Source organism: Podarcis erhardii (assembly GCF_964252035.2).
Source record: "Podarcis erhardii genome assembly, chromosome: 3".
NCBI lineage: Eukaryota > Metazoa > Chordata > Lepidosauria > Squamata > Lacertidae > Podarcis > Podarcis erhardii.
The window spans coordinates 110,349,846-110,369,175 of NC_138507.1; the positions used below are offsets into that span (position 1 = coordinate 110,349,846).

Consider the following 19,330-nt stretch of genomic DNA (forward strand, 5'->3'; position numbering starts at 1 on the left):
TGTGTCCTTCAATTCTAGTAATAGTCCTTGATTGCCTGGATGGAGGTTAGAGAGAAATGTGTGTCAAAAGTAGCTTCACTGCATGAAGGTAACATTCACATGCCTCACTCTGCCTACTTTAATCTGTGGCCTTGTCCACCACTGTGTATCCTCCAACATGCCTCCAATGGAAATAGGGACTGTGGCCTGGGCTATGAGGTGCAGCTTCTTCTCCCATTCCAGATGGCTCTGGCAGGCACCCAGCTCTGCCTCCAGCACAGACCTCAGTGCCTTGTGGTCCTGGGGCTTCGGCCATCCTTCAACTTCCAGTGCCCTCTCTCCCAGTGCCTATTCCTCTTCCGAGGCCAGGACAGGCCAGGACAGATGCAGCAACCAACTGACTGAAGAGCAGCAAAATGGTGAAACATTTTCTTAGGGACTTTCTTAGGACCCAGATCTACAGGAAGTGGGGCCATATTGAGTGGGCAAGGCGGAGGGAGTGGGAGGCATAGGTCTAAGATATGTGTTAGAGGAATGTGTGGATCTGAACTTCCAGTAACTCGCTGAAACACTGCTGAAGAGCCACTTCAGAATTAATGACTCTGCATGACACAGTGAGAAGCCGTGATGGTTTAAGGGTTTTCGTGACAGTCCCTCCGTTTTCAGGGAAGTTGGAGACTATGCCACTGGCGTTTGGCTTCCAGTAGGTTGCTTAGAAGGTTAATGTGGTCTTCAGGGTGAAAAGGGTTCTCCTATCCCTGGTCTAAATCACTGAACAATGCTTCCTCAAGCCAAACACTTGTATGACAGCAGGAGCCTTGAACTGGGGGAACTGGAGTGGGAGCCCAGTCGCTTCTCTCTCCCTCTGGTAGCTCAGCCATGCTGGCTACATCCCTTGCACAAAACATCTCTCCAGAGGTGTCTTTGGATTCTATGGGACAGATTTGACCAAGCAGTTGCACTAGTGGGAGCCAGCACTGCTAACGCAGTGGAGCTTCAACTTTCCCTCTTTTGTGCCCCCCATCAGCTCTTGGTGGGGGTCAGGTGAACCCCTAGAGCAGCACACAGGGGAGAAGAGGGGATACCATCCCCATCAGGCAAGCAGAAATGTTTTTTGCTGACAGAATAAGCATAATCGCATGACATTGCATTCCCTCCCGAGGACTTTCCACTCTAAGAGGCGTGGAGCTAGCCTGGAAACCACTCAAAGGGTTGTTTATCCCTAGAAAGCAAAGGCAATCCATTAAACGTCTTTCGTTACTTAAAACTGCAGTGAATAACTACAGCGACTCCTAGATAGCATAAGGGACGGTGGGGAGGGGGACACGCTCCACCCCAGTGGCTTGAAATGGATATCTGCAAAGTGCTGCTCCGAGTGAGAGTGTGATTACTCTAAACCTCTAATTATATACTCTGGAGACAGGCATGTGCCTTTTCCTACCCCTGTAATTTCCAGCGCTTATACTGGAACTCTGACTTTAATTCAAAATCTCAATGACTCCTTAGCCCTTAAATGCTGGCTTAGCCGCAAAAAACTGCTGATACAATCTGGTTTACACTGCCATGCACAACTGGAGTTTGACAAGAATAATAACTTTCCCCTCCTGTTCCGATGTGTAACAGTGGTTTTCCAAAAGGGGGTGAACGGTAGCTGGTTTAGGGGGAAAACCCTTGCATGGTTGTTTCTCCAATATGCCCACGAGATTAACTAAACATTCAAATGACATGCCGGCCCCTCAACACTGTTATTAATGCAGACGTGGCGTGTTGCAAAACCCGCAGAGAGCAAAATGCCTTTGCAGTTTGCTTTTGCTGGGATTCCAGCCGCCTGCCTTTGCCTCCTCCCTCTTCTTTCACTGCAAGGTTGGTAGTACTGCAACAGCAGAACAGCAGAACATTTCCCATAGGTATGTGTTAATGAGCATCTTGAATCATGTTCATTATCTCAGCAATTTAGTTTTCAAAAGTCTCCTTACTACAGCCAAGACATCCCTGCCTAAATGTACTTCTGAAGCTCCTCTCCTCGGTTGTGATCTGTTTCAAAAGCAGAGATAGGAGACAGGGCGCAGCTGCCACGCCCCTCCCCCTTATTCTCTGTACTTATTCTCTTTATTAAGCACTGCTGCAAAATTCTCTAAACTGCTGATCTGCAAATGGAGGATTCTTCCTAGTGGTTTGAATTTGGCCCAGATGTACTACCTAGTGGTAAGCAAATACAAGAAATCTGTATGCAATTGCTCTACAATAAACATGCACAGCTCCTGTCTGGTGTGCAGTGTTAGATTTTATCAGTATTTGGGTTTGTCTGTTTATTTGCCAGTGCCACCACAACTTTTAGGGCAGAGATTCTGGGCACATCAGGTTAAGAAGGATATTGACAAGTGTGTGAAGAGGAGGGCAACCGAGAAAATCAAGGGTCTGGAAACCAAGCCTTATGAGGAACAGTTGAGGGAGCTGGGCATGTTTAGCCTGGAGAAGAGGAGACTGAGAGGTGATATGATATCCATCTGGATATCTGGAAGATAGAGAAAGCCCTGTTTTCTGCTTCTCCCGAGGGTAGGTTCTGATCCGATGGATTCACGTTACAAGACATGAGATTCCAACTAAACATCAGGAAGAACATGACATGAAGAGCAGAGACAGTGGAATGGACCACCTTGAAAAGTGGTGGGTGCTCCATTTTGGAAGTTTTAATCTCCATGGCCATCTCTCTGGGATTCTGTAGCTGCGATTCCTGCATTACAGGGGGCTGGACTAGATGATAATAATAATAATAATAATAATAATAATAATAATAATAATAATAATATAATTCATTATTTATACCGTGCCCATCTGGCTGGGCCTCCCCAGCCACTCTGGGAGGCCTCCAACAAAATATTAAAATCAAACATTAAAAGCTTCCCTAAAAAAGGGCTGCCTTCAGATGATTTCTAAAAGTCTGGTAGTTGTTGTTCTCTTTGACATCTGGTGGGAGGGCGTTTCACAGGGTGGGCGCCACTACTGAGAAGGCCCTCTGCCTGGTTCCCTGTAACCTCACTTCTCACAGTGAGGGAACCACTAGAAAGCCTTCGATGCTGGACCTCAGTGTCCGGGCTGAACGATGGGGCTGGAGACACTCCTTCAGGTATACTGGGCTGAGGCCGTTTAGGGCTTTAAAGGTCAGCACCAACACTTTGAATTGTGCTCAGAAACGTACCAATCTAGGTCTTTCAAGACCGATGACCCTTGGGGTCCCTTTCAACTCTACAATTCTGTGATGTGGAACCTCAGGCTGGGGGTTGAATGTGGCCTTCCAGCCCTCTTTATATGAGCCTCAGAAGTCTCTCCAGGCCCTTGTGGTCTCTTCCAACTCTATGATTCTATGATTCCACCTGGGACTCTTCCCAGCCCTGATATCTATTCCTTGGAAGGTTTTCAGAAAAGAATGCAGCTTTCAACTGAAAATATTTATTGCCCCTGATGATTTAATCATGTAGTCCAAACTGACTGGCTATGCAAACTATGACACAGTCATGTGACTGTGATTCCTGCATTTCAGGCAATTGGACTAGACGACCCTCAGAATCCATTCTAACCTTACAACTGGGGCTTTTTTCAGCTGGAACTCAGTTCCAGCCCCTCTCAGGTGGGTGCCGTTGCCATTATAAGAGAACAAGGGAGGCATTCATGATGAGTTCCAGTGCTGCTTTTTCTAGAAAAATAGCACTGCCTACAATTCTATGATTCTGTTTTCATTATGGACTCTACAGCTGAGGACCATGCAATGAGGACACTAGTTTTCAAAAGGGGGGGGGGGATGGCACTCAAGCAGATCACGGGAACTGTAAATAGGCAAGGGAAAATTAGCAGATGAGCAGTTTTTTTGCTTTGTTTAAGAACCTTTCATCCTCCAAAAAGCGGCAGCTTTCAGATCAAAAATTGCAAACTTCATGAACATTTGGAACAACTCTGGTGTTGCCCTTCTGGGGACCTGTAGCAACAGTGGTGATGTAAGAAACCATGTTACAGACTTGGAGCTTCTGCCATTGCCTGAGTGGTATCAGACTGAGCAATTCTGCAGCAGTTTGTGTGCCCTGAGGTGACATTTAAAGGTTGCCGAAGAATATTCAGCTGTGCTCTGAGTTATTCTAGTATTGAAGTAAATAAGATTTAAGTGTTTGGCTAAAATGGATCAAATTTCAAGCAGAGGAGAACAGCCGTCCCTTCATCCTGTAACGTGGAACAATGTTACAAATTACTGGAATGGTCAGAAAGACGGAAACGATTGCAAAATGGGGAGGGGAAAAAATAATTCAACATGCTTGCTGACCTAGCAACCAAGAGTTAAGGAAATTAAGAAATCTTATTTAGACATGTCACAGCTTTTTCTTATCTATGGGCACCACTCCGTAGTGGATTTTCAGGCTAGCTAGAGATATGCAAGAGTAAAACGTCACAAGAGACACAGCACGTAGATCAGCAAGAAACAGATTGCTAATTCATAACAGGGTTCAGGGAAGTACGCAGTTAGGTGCAAACATTGAGCCTGCGACAGCTCTTGTGGATACTCTTAACTGAAGCCTGACAAATTTCAGAAAAGTAACTGTGTTTGTTCATTTTGCTGTAAAAGACTAAATAAATTTTTGGACATTACTAACACTTTGTGATGGCCCAAACTTCCCTTAGTCTTTTTCAACAAAAGCAGAACTAACACAAAACCAAAGTGTTTTAGTGTTGCATACTATAATTCTTCTTCCATCCCTTGTTAAACCTAACCTCGGTTTCTAGGTAGGGTGAGTGGAGTGAAACAACCCTGTGGTTTGGTTGAAAAGAGCCATGCCAGGAGATGACAAAGGGAGAAGCAAGCTTATGCATGCAACACTAAACTACGGTTTACATCTAAAATTGCCAGGGTGCTTTAAAGAATATTGGCTCTCTCCCACAACAGCTCATGCCATAACATCCTTTTAAAAACCAGTCTTTAAAGGCGCTATAATGCTCTTTGTAGTTTTGGAGTTCATGTGGGGTTTATCAATGCTTTATTAACAGAAAGCAAACAAACAACAGCAGCACCCATCCTCCCAAAACCTAACTCAGCATCCTGCCATGACCCAAACTCAGAAGAAGTAGCAGCTGGGAGGAATTAGAAGCACAGTAAGAGAGAAATAGAGAGTAAGAGAGAAGAAAATGCAAAAGTAGAAGAAAAAATAGGGACGAAGAGACGGTGTGGTGAGCCAATTGAGATGCCTGGAAATACAAAACAAATGAACAAACATGCTCCGAGAATTTTGGTCAGATCCCGCTGAAATTGGTGCTAGCCTCACAGCAATTAAAAGCTATATGCTATTTCGCTGTAAGCCACAGAAGGTTCCCTGTCAAGGTTTTGAAATGTGTGGCGTTGATGATTTCCAGTGCTAGAGGGCAAAGTGTTTAGCTTTCAAAGCAGCTTGCAACAGCTACTGTTTTTGACATATATCCCCATATAGAGGCGATGTGTTCTTTCCAAATTAGGGGAAGAGATGAACATATGATGGCTGTATCGGTAACAAAGCTTGTTCGCTATTCTACTATCCAGGGATTCAGCTACATTAGTCAAAATGCAGCGTTATAAATGCGTTATAACACTGTGACACCGAATGGCACTGTAGAGCTGAATTCGTAACTCGGTGGTATTTTCAACTGTGAGCTTTACAACGGTTTTCTGCACAGCGTTTTCAGAGAGTTTTTTTTTTTTTTTTTTTGTAGCTGTGTAGATTTAGCCTAAATTGTGTCATTATATAGTTTAGCCACTTGATGGCACTGGACTCAGTTGTATGCCAGGGGCGGGGGGGGGGGCATGGAGAGTCAGGAGTTTCCCGTTGCCATTCTGTTCTTGTTGGAAGGAGACAATAAAGTTATTGTCTAACTTCCTGGCTACTCATCTAAGCCTTCCAAAGCATTTGCAGAGTGGAATTCTGATAGGACAAGCCTATAGCATATGATCTGAAGTTTCTTCAGGCTCAGCACATCTCCAGCAGAAGATGCAGGCCCTCGATTTCTCTGTAATCTATCAGGTATAAATACAGTGGTACCTCAGGTTACATATGCTTCAGGTTACAGACTCTGCTAACCCAGAAATAGTGCTTCAGGTTAAGAACTTTGTTTCAGGATGAGAACAGAAATCGTGCTCCGGCAGCACGGCGGCAGCGGGAGGCCCCATTAGCTAAAGTGGTGCTTTAGGTTAAGAACAGTTTTAGGTTAAGAACAGACCTCCGGAACGAATTGCGTACTTAACCTGAGGTACCATTGTATGGTCAAAATGCTGAGGAAGGCTGTCAAAATCCTTATTCTAGGTTCCCACTAGCACAACAAGGCCTCATAAAACCCCAGTCTGCTCCAGGAGATCAGTCAGGCAAGGAAGCAGAAATGCTTGCACCCACTCCTTAGCACTGTGTTGAATAAAGATAAAGGTAAAGGGACCCCTGACCATTAGGTCCAGTCGTGACCGACTCTGGGGTTGCGTGCTCATCTCGCTCTATAGGCCGAGGGAGCCAGCGTTTGTCCGCAGACAGCTTCCGGGTCATGTGGCCAGCATGACTAAGCCGCTTCTGGCGAACCAGAGCAGCACACAGAAAAGCCGTTTACCTTCCTGCCAGAGTGGTACCTATTTATCTACTTGACCTTTGATGTGCTTTTGAACTGCTAGGTTGGCAGGAGCAGAGACCGAACAACGGGAGCTCACCCCGTCGTGGGGATTCAAACCGCCGACCTTCTGATCGGCAAGCCCTAGGCTTTGTGGTTTAACCCACAGTGCCACCCGCATCGATTTACTGTGTTGAATACAACACATTAATTTCAATGGGTCTGCTCTGAGCATAATTTAGTCATATACAAGCCAGTGCTGCTGTTGCCCAAAAATTCCAGGTACTGTATAAAAAACTGAAGAACATGGGTTCTAGCTGCAGACATACAATCTAAGATATGCAGAGTGGCAGGAAAAAGTAAAGTAAAAGAAGAGAAGGGTAAATCAAGGAGCCCAAGTGTTTTCTCCTAGGAGTGGAAAAGCCATTTGGGGAGGCAATCTTAAGTGGGAATAAAATATCAAGAAGGGAAGATTAAGACACCTCTCCTGCCTGCCTGTCATTCACTCTTTATTTCATCCTCTCTTGTTTATTTCAGCCACTCTTTATTAAAGCCTTTTCTTTAACATTCTGCCAGGGAGGAGAACCTTGGATCTGTCCATCACACACAATTTGGCCTTCGCACTATAAATTCCAAGAACACCATGATGTCATAAATTGCAGTCCTATTATGCAGCACAATGGTTATATATCACCACATTCCATTTTACACTTAGCAGAAACTTGGCTTGAAAGCGCACTGTCGTTGTTAGGAGAAATATTGCAACACAGACTAACATATTCTTCTAACTAATAGCTTTTTGGATTAATTGCCAAAGCCAAATCAATTGCAAGCGGGGTGAGAGAAAAAGGCTCCACAGCAAACAAATGGCTGTCGCTGGAAAGAGGAGTTCTATCTCTTGTCTTCCTCCTTTTAGCCAATGACTAGTGCTACAAAATCTTGGTTCCAAGTCTCCCTGGCCATCTTCCATTGCACTAGGTGCTGCCTGCAGGGACAAGGAAATGTGGGAATACAGTAAGACATTACCAAGGAGAGAGAGAGACTGAGATTCAGGGGTGCTGTTTTTTGATGCAGCACCTGCACCTGTCATAATGACTTCAAAGGATGTCATTATATTGCAATAGCAATTGCAACACACAACACCCTTGCTATTTTGTCTACAATACACAGAAGGGTAAACCCAAACTTACCAGATCGTCCGTCTCTTTGAAAGTCAACGTGGTACCATTCACCGTCATTCACCTTCTTTTGCAAAGCTTTTGTTTTAATCGTACCAGAACCCATGTCCAGCAGCAGGTAGAGGTGGCCATCAAGCATCTCAATGGCAAAGAAGTCAACTTTGACCATTTGTGGGTGTTTAGCATCTTTCTGATGCCGCGGTTTGCCGTGGCTAAAAAGTATCAGCCCATTTGGCTCGGTGGTGCGGAAATCAAACGATATCGAGCCCGTTTTCTTGGCGTTCCACTTTGGCAAAGAGATAAAAGATTCTGGTGTTTCAAAAGTGATTGGATCCAAGGTTGCCACATTTTCACATTTAAATGCTACCACACCATGGATCTTCATCTTAGGATCTCCTTGTTTGGCAAGTCGAGAAAGTTCCAGCCTTACATCGTTGTTTTTGTATACAACCTGCAAGCAAAGAACAGCAGTTACCAGAATGAATTTAACTGTACAAGCAAGAATGAATGTTAACTTCTGTAATTCCATTTTTGAAATTAATAAAAGCTGCACACATTTTACAAAACCTCATGTTATCAGGACCAGCCACACTCTTATGAAGATCCATGTTAAATATCCACGTTGCGCTCTCCCCAATCCTCAAGTTGTGCCCTGCATCCAGACTTTAAAAGTCTGTATGCAGCTCAGACGTTCTCGCTACAGTTTTGATGCTGCAGTTTGGTGTCAAACCTCAGGAAAGTTTCACTGAGTCTTCCAATCCTTTGGCCATCATCCAACCATCCACTGAGGTATATTTCAGCTCCCATCTCTTTCCTCCATCCTGCAATGATGGAAGTATAGTAGGTACCTTGGTTTTTGAATGCCTCCATAATCGAACGTTTCGGAACTTGAACGCCAAAAACCCAGAAGTAAATGCCTTGGTTTCTGAACGTGCCTTGGAAGTCGGACAGGTTTGGGAAATCGAATGGACTTCCAGAACGGATTATGTTCGAAAACCAAAGTACCACTGTATGTACTGGTTTCACTCCCTTATTCCCACCCCCTATAAAAGACTGCAATTTCTTATACAACAGCTATGTTGAGAGTATTTCACCCTCAACACCCCATTAGCACAGGAGCCCTTTGTGCATTTGTTGTTCTGTATACATAGGTTCTCTCTGCCTCAGGCAAATGGTCCCAATAACTATCCAAAAGCCTTGGTAGCCATTTTGAAGTATATAAAATGCTTGTGCATTGGTAGAACATCACCCTGAAAGAAGCTTGATGTAGTAAAATCTCTTCCTACCCTGCCATTGCCCAGAGTTTGTGGGCACTGGGGGGAAAGCATACAGACAAACAGAAGCAAATTAAGACAACCTCAATGGGATTTCAGAGGAAGACTGCATATGATTGGGTCATGGGCATTTTTCAAAATTGATTAAAAATATTGTAATGAGTTGTTTTACTTATGTTTTAACTTTGTTCTCTATAAGCTATGCTAATACCTTGAATGCCGTGGTAATAATTTATTCCAAATTATCATGCATAACAAAAATAAATAGGCATTTTGGCAGCTTGGGGGGGAAAGCCCCACAAGTAAAAAGAATGGCTTTGTAACATAAAATCTGAGTAATCTGAATAAGTCCCCTGCACATCTACATTTAAGCTCACCCTTTGCTCAATACACATAATCCATACCTATGAGAAGCTTGAGCCCTATTAGAAGGTAAGTGACCTGACACATCATCCACTTTGGGTTATTTTAAAACATGTATATATCGCCTTCCCAAATGAGAATTCTTTTAAAGCACCTTATATATTAAAGGCAGAGCATATCAACTGCAGCAAAATAAAATAGTGGCTCCCGAAACTGCATTTAAATGGATAGTTTGATAAAATGTAGAATATAAAAACAGCAGCAAATCATTCCCTACAAAGCCACTAGAAGCAGCTTTCTAAAAATACTGGCATTATGGTGTACTTGTGGGTGACAACAGGCAAGGAGTTCCATGGATGTGGGGCCACCCACAAAAAAATAATGTCCTGCAATTCACAGCACTATTGTAGGGCTGGTGAACATAGAATGTCCCTTCATATAGACTGCTGAGAAGCTGTCACTAATGGGGTTTGATTATGGTGTAACTTTATGCCTGCTTCTCGTGCACATGATTGCTCTCTGAATATAATGCTGTGGTCCTTCGCTTGTGGAGAACATGGGTTGGGGAGGGCCATTGCTTTGGGGAAGGGTCATTCACTTTATATTACTTATTGTATGTCTTGTTAGACTTGTGACTCAAGTACTCTGGAACACTGGTACACACATCCATTTAAAAATGAAACTCTCTAACAATAAAGTGGGTATATTGATAGTAGAACCTCGGTTGTTGAATGTAATCCATTCCGGAAGACTGTTCGACTTCTGAAACATTCGACAACTGAGGCACAATTGCCGGCCGGCAAAATCCATTGAAAAAAATGAAGAAACACGCCTTGGAAGCCATTCAACTTCCAAGGTGCGTTTGAAAAGCATTCACTTCCAGGTTGCTGACATTCGACTTCCGAAGCGTTCGACAACCAAGGTTCCACTGTACTATCAATTACACATATCAGTCCGTTTAGCCAAAAGAAAAAGCCTCAAAGAGTCTCGACAAGGTGAAATACAACAAATAAAGCAATGAAAAATAAAACAGCGAAAAAACAGAATGGATGCAATGCCATCCAACCATTGTATATACTAATTCACACTGAGAGCCACAGCTCAGTGATAAAGATGCTATCCTTTCTCTCCAAAACAATCCCTGGCATCTCTAGGTAAGGCTGAGAAGGAACCCTATTTGAAAACTTGGGCACCCATACCTGAAGAGATTCAATTTACTAAGATCCTATGCATCCTAGAACCCTCTCACCACCCCTGAAACTAAGAGGAAGGACAGGATCTCTCCACAACTTCAACACCTATCAACCCTTTAGCTAGAATGCAATAAAAGTGGCTTTGTTATTCACCCACTTAATGGCAGACCAACTCTGTATTACAAATACGTCTGCGAATGTGACATGAAGGCTGGCAACCCTGACATATAGATGACAGCAGTGCCTGGAGGCAGTCAGGTCATGTATCCCCAACAGTGACCAGAGAAGGAATGGCTGCTAGGAGAAGTGCAGAGAGAAGAAACACTGTGATGCATTTGCAGCAGCACAACTGGACTCCTTCATCTGCCCCAGCTGCAATAAAACATGTCTCTCCTGCAGTGGTCTGCACTGCCACAGCAAGCGCGGAAACTCTCCAACTGTTTGACTTTACCTGCAAAGGAGAACTCTTCCATCGTTTCCTTGATACAGATGGAAGCCAACAACAACAAGTGTTTGCTCCAAAATTGTTCTTTTTAGCTAGTTCACCAATATAATCTTGCGGGGGGAGGGACAGAAATTGAGCTTATCACTCCGGAATTAAACTGTGTGGTTTTAAACTTGCTTGCTTAGAAAATTTCTGCACAGGGCTTTCTTCTTCTTCTTCTTTTGCTGATTTAACAAAGTATTAGATTTCTTGCTCCTCTAAACCCTTTATCGCTTTTTCAAGCCTTCCACTTGCCGATATGAAACACACCAAGGTCAGATTCTACATGTTAACCTCATTTTAAGCACCGCTTTGGCTCTGTGTCCTTGAAACTAGGACTTAATGGCAACCTTGTTAGCTATGAAGCAATGCCGTTGGGAAGCCAATAGGACTGATATCAAGCGAGAGTGAAGCCAGCCCAACAGAAGTAGAGAGAAATTAACAGGATGCAAATCAGTCTACTTAATTCTTTCCAACATCAAAGACCGACTGAAGATTATTTTGATAAAACTGAAAGGCAGTATTGGATAAAGATTTAATCAGCCAGCCTTACAAGTGTTCGTTCTCCAGTGCAGACATTCATTTTCCTACTGCATTTTTTAAAAGAAAACTGGTCACACTATACATACCTTGGGGCAAATTGCTTTGCAAAAGTGTGTATATAGGGAGAAATTGGTACTATGATGTAGGCCAATTTTCATGAGCCCCACCCCCTGCAATAAACTAGCAAACTGATATGAATATGTCAGGAAAAGAACTTTAGATTGTAAAAATGGAAAAATTAGGGAAGCTGAAATTGACAAGATTGGCCCATCTGTGTACTTTACAACACTGTATTCCTTTCTTGCCAAGAATGGTACTTGGCTATAATTCTGGAGTTCTAACAAGTTATTGTTAGTTTCATCCCAGCCCCTGTTTCCCAGGAGCCCTCAGTACCCCAGGTCAGGGGGTCTCTCAGTCAGGGGCAGACCTAGGTAATATGCCACCCTGTGAGAGGCCAACATTTGACACTCTCTCCACAGCCCTTGCAGCGTCAGCTTAAGTTGGGTAAACAAGGTAAGGTCCTAGAGCCTTCACGCCTCCTTCTCAATGCCCAGTAAGTGGTTGTCCAGCTTTGGGAAGGAGGTTGAAGGGCTCTAGGAACCTGCCAGAGCCTGTTGAGGTTTGTGAGAAACTGCAGCTTTGAAGAGGACAATTAGGGAGTTGGCAAGAAGCCAAGTTAAGCAAGAGTACCTGAGAAAGTCTGCTTGGAGATAGGGAAGCCTAGCAACAGGTGATGATTGGCTAAAGGTTTTCCCTTATAAGCAGAATGACACAGTAGTTTGGTGCTGGAGTTCAGAGGTTGGTGTGTAGAGTTCGAATCGAGTCTGTGTACAGTGGTACCTCGCAAGACGAATGCCTCGTAAGACGAAAAACTCGCAAAACGAAAGAGTTTTTCGTTTTTTGAGTTGCTTCACAAGACGGATTTCCCTATGGGCTTGCTTTGCAAGACAAAAACGTCTTGCAAGTTTGTTTCCATTGTCTTGCAAGTTTGTTTCCTTTTTCTTAAAACCGTGCATTCACTTCGAGGAGCAACTCATAGCACGAGGTGTGGTAGCCTTTTTTGAGGTTTTTGAAGACTTTGCTGATTTTTGAAGCTTTTCCAAAGTCCGTGCTTCGCAAGACGAAAAAATCGCAAGACGAAAAAACTCGCGGAACGAATTAATTTCATCTTGCGAGGCACCACTGTATATAGGAACTTGTACAAAGCTGTGCTATACTCTGCATATAATAAAAGCAAATACAAATCAAGTTACTGTTCAGCATGTTATGTTCCTGAGTCGTCATCCTAGACTACACGGACTAAGCAGCCAGTAGCAGAGAGTTTTGGTTGAGATCCATCAACAGAGCCCTCACGCCCTCTTCCCGAAGCCAGGCAAGCGCCTACTGGGTTTTGAGAAGATGCCCTGCTCAGTTGCACGTCTAGTGCCTCTGCACCGCTCACGCTGCCCTAAACCCACTGCTATCCCAAATAGTTCCAAGTACCTCTTTTATCACTATGTTTGTTTTCTTTTATATACACTGTGCCTCCTCCTGCCTTCTCTCATATGGGTCTTCTGAATCCCCCGGCTGTATGCTTTTTCAGTCTTCTCCCTCTTTCTGGCTTCCTAATAGGAATGACAACTCTAGACCCTTCTGTCCTAGACTCTAGAACCCTTCTGTTCTGTTACTCTTCCTCCTTCCCAAGATCCTTGCCCTCACACAGGCAGACAAAATTCATTGGGTAGCCCACCTCTTTTCTGCCACTCCAATTCCCCTCCTCATTCTCCTCCCTGCCTGGACCCAGAAAGCAAACTCTCAGACTGGCCTTTTATCTTCCGAAGGATGCTCTCAGCATCCTCATCTACTTTAGGCTCCCATTCCTCAGCTATGTGTCGGCTCAGCTGCTGAGTCAAGCGGGGAGTGCCAGCATCTGCTGGAATCCATTCACAGTTACGTAGAATCAGAGAACTGTAGAGTTGATAGGGATCCCAAGGATCACATGGTCCTGCAATCACAACTAAAGAATCCCTGTCAGTCGCCCATCCAACTTCTGTTTAAAAGCCTCCAGTTAAGGCTAGTCAATCACCTTCTGAGCATAGCTGTCAACTTACAGATTTTAAAATAAGGGACCAGCAGCCTTGAAAATAAGGGACCAGCAGCCTTGAAAATAAGGGACCTGCAGCCTCACCTGTTCCAGGCACTCCAGTCATAGAATCATAGAATCATAGAGTTGGAAGAGACCACAAGGGCCATCGAGTCCAACCCCCTGCCAAGCAGGAAACACCATCAGTCTTCCTGTCCTCCTGCAGTCTGGTCAAACTCATGCTGGTAGCTTCAAGAACACTGTCCAACCAACTTTGTAACCAGAGGTTCAACTGAATAGAATCTGAATCACATGCACCACAAGGCCTATGCAGCCTCAACTTAAGATGGCTCCCCGGCCTGCCTTTGCACTGCAAAGTTTGCAGCAGCACGTGCAACAAAATGGCGTCCAGCATTCAAAACCCCCCTCAGCTTGCATTAACTAGCCACACACACACAGCCTCCCCCCGCCACGAGATCTCCTTTCCTTTTCCCCCACCATGTGCCCCCACTCCAGACAGACCTTCTCACCGGCAAGGGTGAGTGGGCCTTTGATGACGTATCCATCCGATTCCGATCCGAGCACTCAGCACAGGTATGTTCAACTTCTGAGCCCCTCTGAGCCAAAGGCAGAAAGCCCAGCCTGCAGCCAAACGAAGCCTCAAGGAAAACCACCGTCACCTCTCCGCTGGGAAGTGCTGAACAAAGGCAAGTCCCCAGGGAACGCAGCCGATTTGATCAGCATAAGGCATGCAAGCTCCCAGTCGTTCTTAGACTTCTTATTGGGTGAGCAACACAGCCAAGCAATACAGTTGGAGCCTCCCTCCTCCCTGGCTGGCAGGGAGGGAGGGAGAGGAGCTGCTTCCTTTGAAATTTAAGGGACATCATTTAAGGGACATTTAAGGGACATCCATCAATAAGGGACAGCAGCGGGACATGGCGCTGGAATAAGGGACTATCCCTTCAAATAAGGGACACTTGACAGCTATGCCTTCTGAGTGAGGTAGTCTATTCCACTACTGAACAGCTCTTCCTGTCAGAAAATTCTTCCTAGCGTTCAGTAAGTGGGTACATATATACAGTGGACGCTCGGGTTGCGAACGTGATCCGTGCGGGATGCACGTTCGCAACCTGCAGCGTTCACAACCCGCAGTGGCGCATCTGCAACCCGCAAAGCGCGATGTCAGAGAACTGCCATCAGCTCAGAGGCGAGAGATGGAAGGGCAGTTGTGTTATAGGGAGCCTCTGAAAATCTTGCGAAGCAGTTCCTCTTCCGGCGAGGAGGAAAGCCCCACCTTCAGTGGAGAAGAAGTGCAAGGGCCAGAGGATGCTAGGGAGAGCCTTAGCACTGAGCCTGAGCAAGCCGGAGAGGTGGGAAGTGCACCCTTGCCAGCGCCCATTCTGCGCAGTAGTCTTTGGTGCAGGGAGGGTCGGAAAAGGCTGGGGGTGACGCGACTCTTATGCTGGGGGAGGTACAAAAACTGACCACTCCCAGATTCTGCTAGCGAGTGAGCCAGACATGAGCTTACGACGCTCTTCACTGTAAATAGTTTGCACCAAGAATAAAGCCTGTAAAAGACAGGTCAGAGTCCTGCCTGGTTACTCTCGAGCAACCACCACAGCCTTGACACGCGATTTAGCACTTCTGCGCATGTGCAACTGCTGAAACCCGGAAGTAACCCGTTCCGGTACTTCCGGGTTTCGGCAGGTCCGTAACCCGAAAAAACACAACCTGAAGCGTCTGTAACCCGAGGTATGACTGTACAAAGATGGGTGCCACAATTTTGTAGCTGTGGAGGAAAAGTGCAGAACACTGTGTGGCCACTTTCTAAGACTTCAGTTTCTAGAAACACATGTGGAAATGTACAAGACTGGATAGTGGGCATTTTAAATATCATCCCTCCAGAGCTTTTGTCAGAAATGACTTCTGCCAGGAACATCTGGGAAACACAGACTGCCTACGTGCCTAGCTGAGAAGATGCTGTTCCCCAAAAGGAGAAAAACATTTGGGCCTAGTTGCTAAGCAGCACATTTCAAGGTGCGGAGAGAGAGATATCATCCCCTATGGTCACCATAGAGACTTTGAAGAACAGCAGTTAGAGTACTCACAACATCTATAATATCTGGACTTCTGACATTTTACAGCATCATCCCCCTAGAGACTCTACCACTCACCATTGCCTTAAAAAAAATATCATTGCAGCTATTATGTATGTACCTCCATTGCTGGAGTCAGTATTCTTCTGAGTACCATTTACTGGGAATCACAAGTGTCCTGCTTGCAGGATTCCTATGGGCTGACCACTGCGAGAATGAGGTTGGACCAGATAGGCTCTTGGCCTAATCCAGCAGGGCTGCTCTTATGTTCTTATAAGAGTGGCATAATAAGATTTCCAGTGTTTGGAAGGCAGTGCTTCAATGTCCTTATACCTTCTCATGAGAAGCAAAACAGCAGAATATGGCTTTTTAAAAGCCCTGCAGAATCAATCATGTTCAATTAGAACAGCTAAGATAAAGGTCAAGCACAATATGGATGTGAAATTCCAGGTCCACATTAAAATTATGCATTTCACAGCTCCACTAGAAAACACAGCCTGTGCATTGCTAGTTCACAAAATGAAATTTCCTCTGTATGCAAGCATACAAATTACTTTGACACTAGCAAAAATGTAAACATGATAAAGCTGCAATCCTATACAGTGGTACCTCGGGTTACATACGCTTCAGGTTACATATGCTTCAGGTTACAGACTCCGCTAACCCAGAAATAGTGCTTCAGGTTAAGAACTTTGCTTCAGGATGAGAACAGAAATCGTGCTCCGGCGGCGCAGCAACAGCAGGAGGCCCCATTAGCTAAAGTGGTGCTTCAGGTTAAGAACAGTTTCAGGTTAAGAATGGACCTCTGGAACAAATTAAGTACTTAACCCGAGGTACCACTGTACTCACATACCTGAGAGTAAACCTCCATTGGTTGTAATGGGGCCTACCTCTCTATAAGCCGCTCTAGTCTCTCAGCCTTCCTCTGTGCTAGCTTATCAAATTTATGAATGAAATACTTTTATTTCTATCTTCTTCCCACTCAGTCACATTTTTCTCCCCTAACAAATAAGTGGAACTGGCATCAAGAACAATAAACTAAATTTTGTTTTATTTGCATGTTTTTATCTTATGCTGGTATGCAACGGTAATAAAGTTTGGTGGTGATGATGATGATGATGATGATGATGATGATGATGATGAAACAAACTAAGTCTTAAGAGAATTATAACGGACCAACCCAGACTCTGTGATCATCATCTGAGACCCTTCTTTGTGGGTCTCCTCCACAGGAGATCTGGAGGTCTGCAACATGAGAACAGGCCTTTTACGTGGTGGCCCTACACTTGTGGAATGCTCTCCCCAGAGAGCCTCTCCTGGCACCTTTGTTGCATATCTTTAGGAACCAGGTGAAAACGTTCCTCTGTAACCAGGCCTTGGGCCGATTAAACAATCTATGGCCATTTAAATGTTTTTGTTGGGGGGGGGTTATTGGTTTGCTTTTGTCTGTTTGTTTTGTTATGTATTATGTGGTCTTATTTTGTAATTTCATTTTGTGAACTGCCCTGTGACTGGAATGACTGAGAAGATGAGAAACCAAAATGGGCAGATATGTAAGTCCCTATACACTTGCAAAAATCAACCTGCAAAAGCAAGTTCCACTGAATTCATTAGGGATTACTGCTAGGTACATAGAGCTGGGATGGCTGTCTCAGGGAGCAATCGTGTGCACAAGAAGCTGGTTTAAAGCAAGGCGGTGTAAGTTAAACTGGGGTGTAAATTTATACCAGATCCAAACACTGTTCAAGAGCTGGGCTGCTGCTTTACCTAAGCCTGGATGGAAGAGGGAAAACAAGCCTTTGAAGTAAAGATAACTCACAGCTTACACACATTTAACTTGTGTGCATTCAGCTGTATGTGCTTGGCAATTATTATTATTTTTTAATTAAAAAGGGGCTGGAGGGGAACAGCAAACCTGCAAAAAAGACTTTGCAATCCCACCCATAAATGAACCCAAACTGTTTTGCTTGTATGGGATTTCAGCTGTAAGCGCTATCCAAGGAACATAACTCCTGTGAAAATGGAGAGTTACCTGTAGTGTTATATATATGCTGGCTTGGCAGGTCACATGGCTGAGCTGAATGGTCTCAGGATCCGGCCCAAGTCCTCCCTCTCTAGTCCCACACCCAGAACACCACTTTTTGGGGAACTTACACCTGCCTTGGTTCATGCAGCTTCAGCTCAGCTAGCCAGAGTGAGAAACTTACACCAGTATATCATTGGCTGAGCTGGGGTCTTAATGCTGGCTGAGCCTGGCTGAGCTGGAAATCAGGCAGCTGAGCCGGCAATGAGCTATATCCTAAGCTGCTCACCCTGCTAGATCTTGCCATAGGATTGCCCGCTCATTTATCCACTGGATTTCCCACTTGCCAGACGTTCCAGCACTGTTCCCAACTCAGAATAGTATCGACTTGTATTTTAAAATGCATTGAGAAATGCAGATTTTAAGAGAAAAGGCAAACCAAGCTGTTTATACGCAGATTTTATGAAACAAATCAGTAAATGGCTGTTTCTACTCTACGCAGCGTAACAGGGCTAGCAGACTCTAGCAGCAAAATCTGAAGAACGGTCAGGATGAATCTCAATTTACTTAAGAATGCAAGAATCCTGCTGGATTAGGCCATGCAATTGAGCATCCTGTTCCTTCACTGACCACCCTGATGCTTAAGGGACTCTCTCTCTCTGCCTGCGATTCTCTGGAGCATGTTAAGCTACTCCTTTGCCACTTGGGCACTTAGGGATTGGTTACAAAAATGTGTCCAGCTTCAATAAGGCCACATATAATTGAAGAAGAAGAAGAGGAGGAGGAGGAGGAGGAGGAGGAGTTTGGATTTGATATCCCGCTTTATCACTACCCAAAGGAGTCTCAAAACGGCTAACATTCTCCTTTCCCTTCCTCCCCCACAACAAACACTCTGTGAGGTGAGTGGGGCTGATAGACTTCAGAGAAGGTCACCCAGCAGCTGCATGTGGAGGAGCGGAGACGCGAACCCAGTTCCCCAGATTACGAGTCTACCATTCTTAACCAATACACCACACTAGCCTAAGTGAAAGAGTCCATGTTTTGTACATTGATGGTCCCAGATTCAGTGTCCCGGGCACCTCTCAGCAGGGGAAGGAAAGACCTCTGGCTTCAGATCCTAAGTGTCAGGGACCGTGCAGAGGAGGGTGGCATTAAGAAGCAATGGTGGGAGCCTCCCCCTCCCCCTGCTCCTAAGCAGGATCCTGATCAGGGGTACAGTATAGATTTGGAAGAGCGGTTTGCAGTGGGACATAGTTCAGAAGACAGATGTTTGGAAGAACTGGGAGAGAGAGAGAGAGTTAACAGATTGAATGTTGCTGGAAAGCGTCCATCTAATCAGCCCAAGGTCTAGGAGAGCAGATAAGTTGGCAGCACAGAAAGCACAGTGGTTGCGAGATCAGGTTGCAAGATGCGGTAGTGATGTGGGTGACTAGGGGGAAATCCTTAATTGGGAGCACCTTCATTCTGAGGAATGGATGCTTTGTTCTCTTGCTGTGATCATTAAAATCTCTAACTGGTAAGAGACTCCTTTC

General features: G+C 44.9%; 1 protein-coding gene and 1 long non-coding RNA gene across 31 annotated transcripts in view; one reads left to right on the top strand and one right to left on the bottom strand.

Annotated features, from left to right (window-relative positions):
- NRXN1 (neurexin 1) overlaps positions 1-19,330 on the bottom strand; it is a 1,006,781-nt gene that overhangs the window by 548,728 nt on the left and 438,723 nt on the right. For all 30 annotated transcript variants that reach the window (XM_081854480.1, XM_081854477.1, XM_081854473.1 and 27 more), the window contains one exon: positions 7,773-8,211. In XM_081854480.1, the coding sequence (XP_081710606.1) occupies positions 7,773-8,211 (439 nt within the window). The remainder of the gene's footprint in view (positions 1-7,772; positions 8,212-19,330) is intronic.
- Positions 1-19,330, top strand: part of LOC309338060 — a 268,979-nt gene that overhangs the window by 137,248 nt on the left and 112,401 nt on the right. The window lies entirely within an intron of this gene.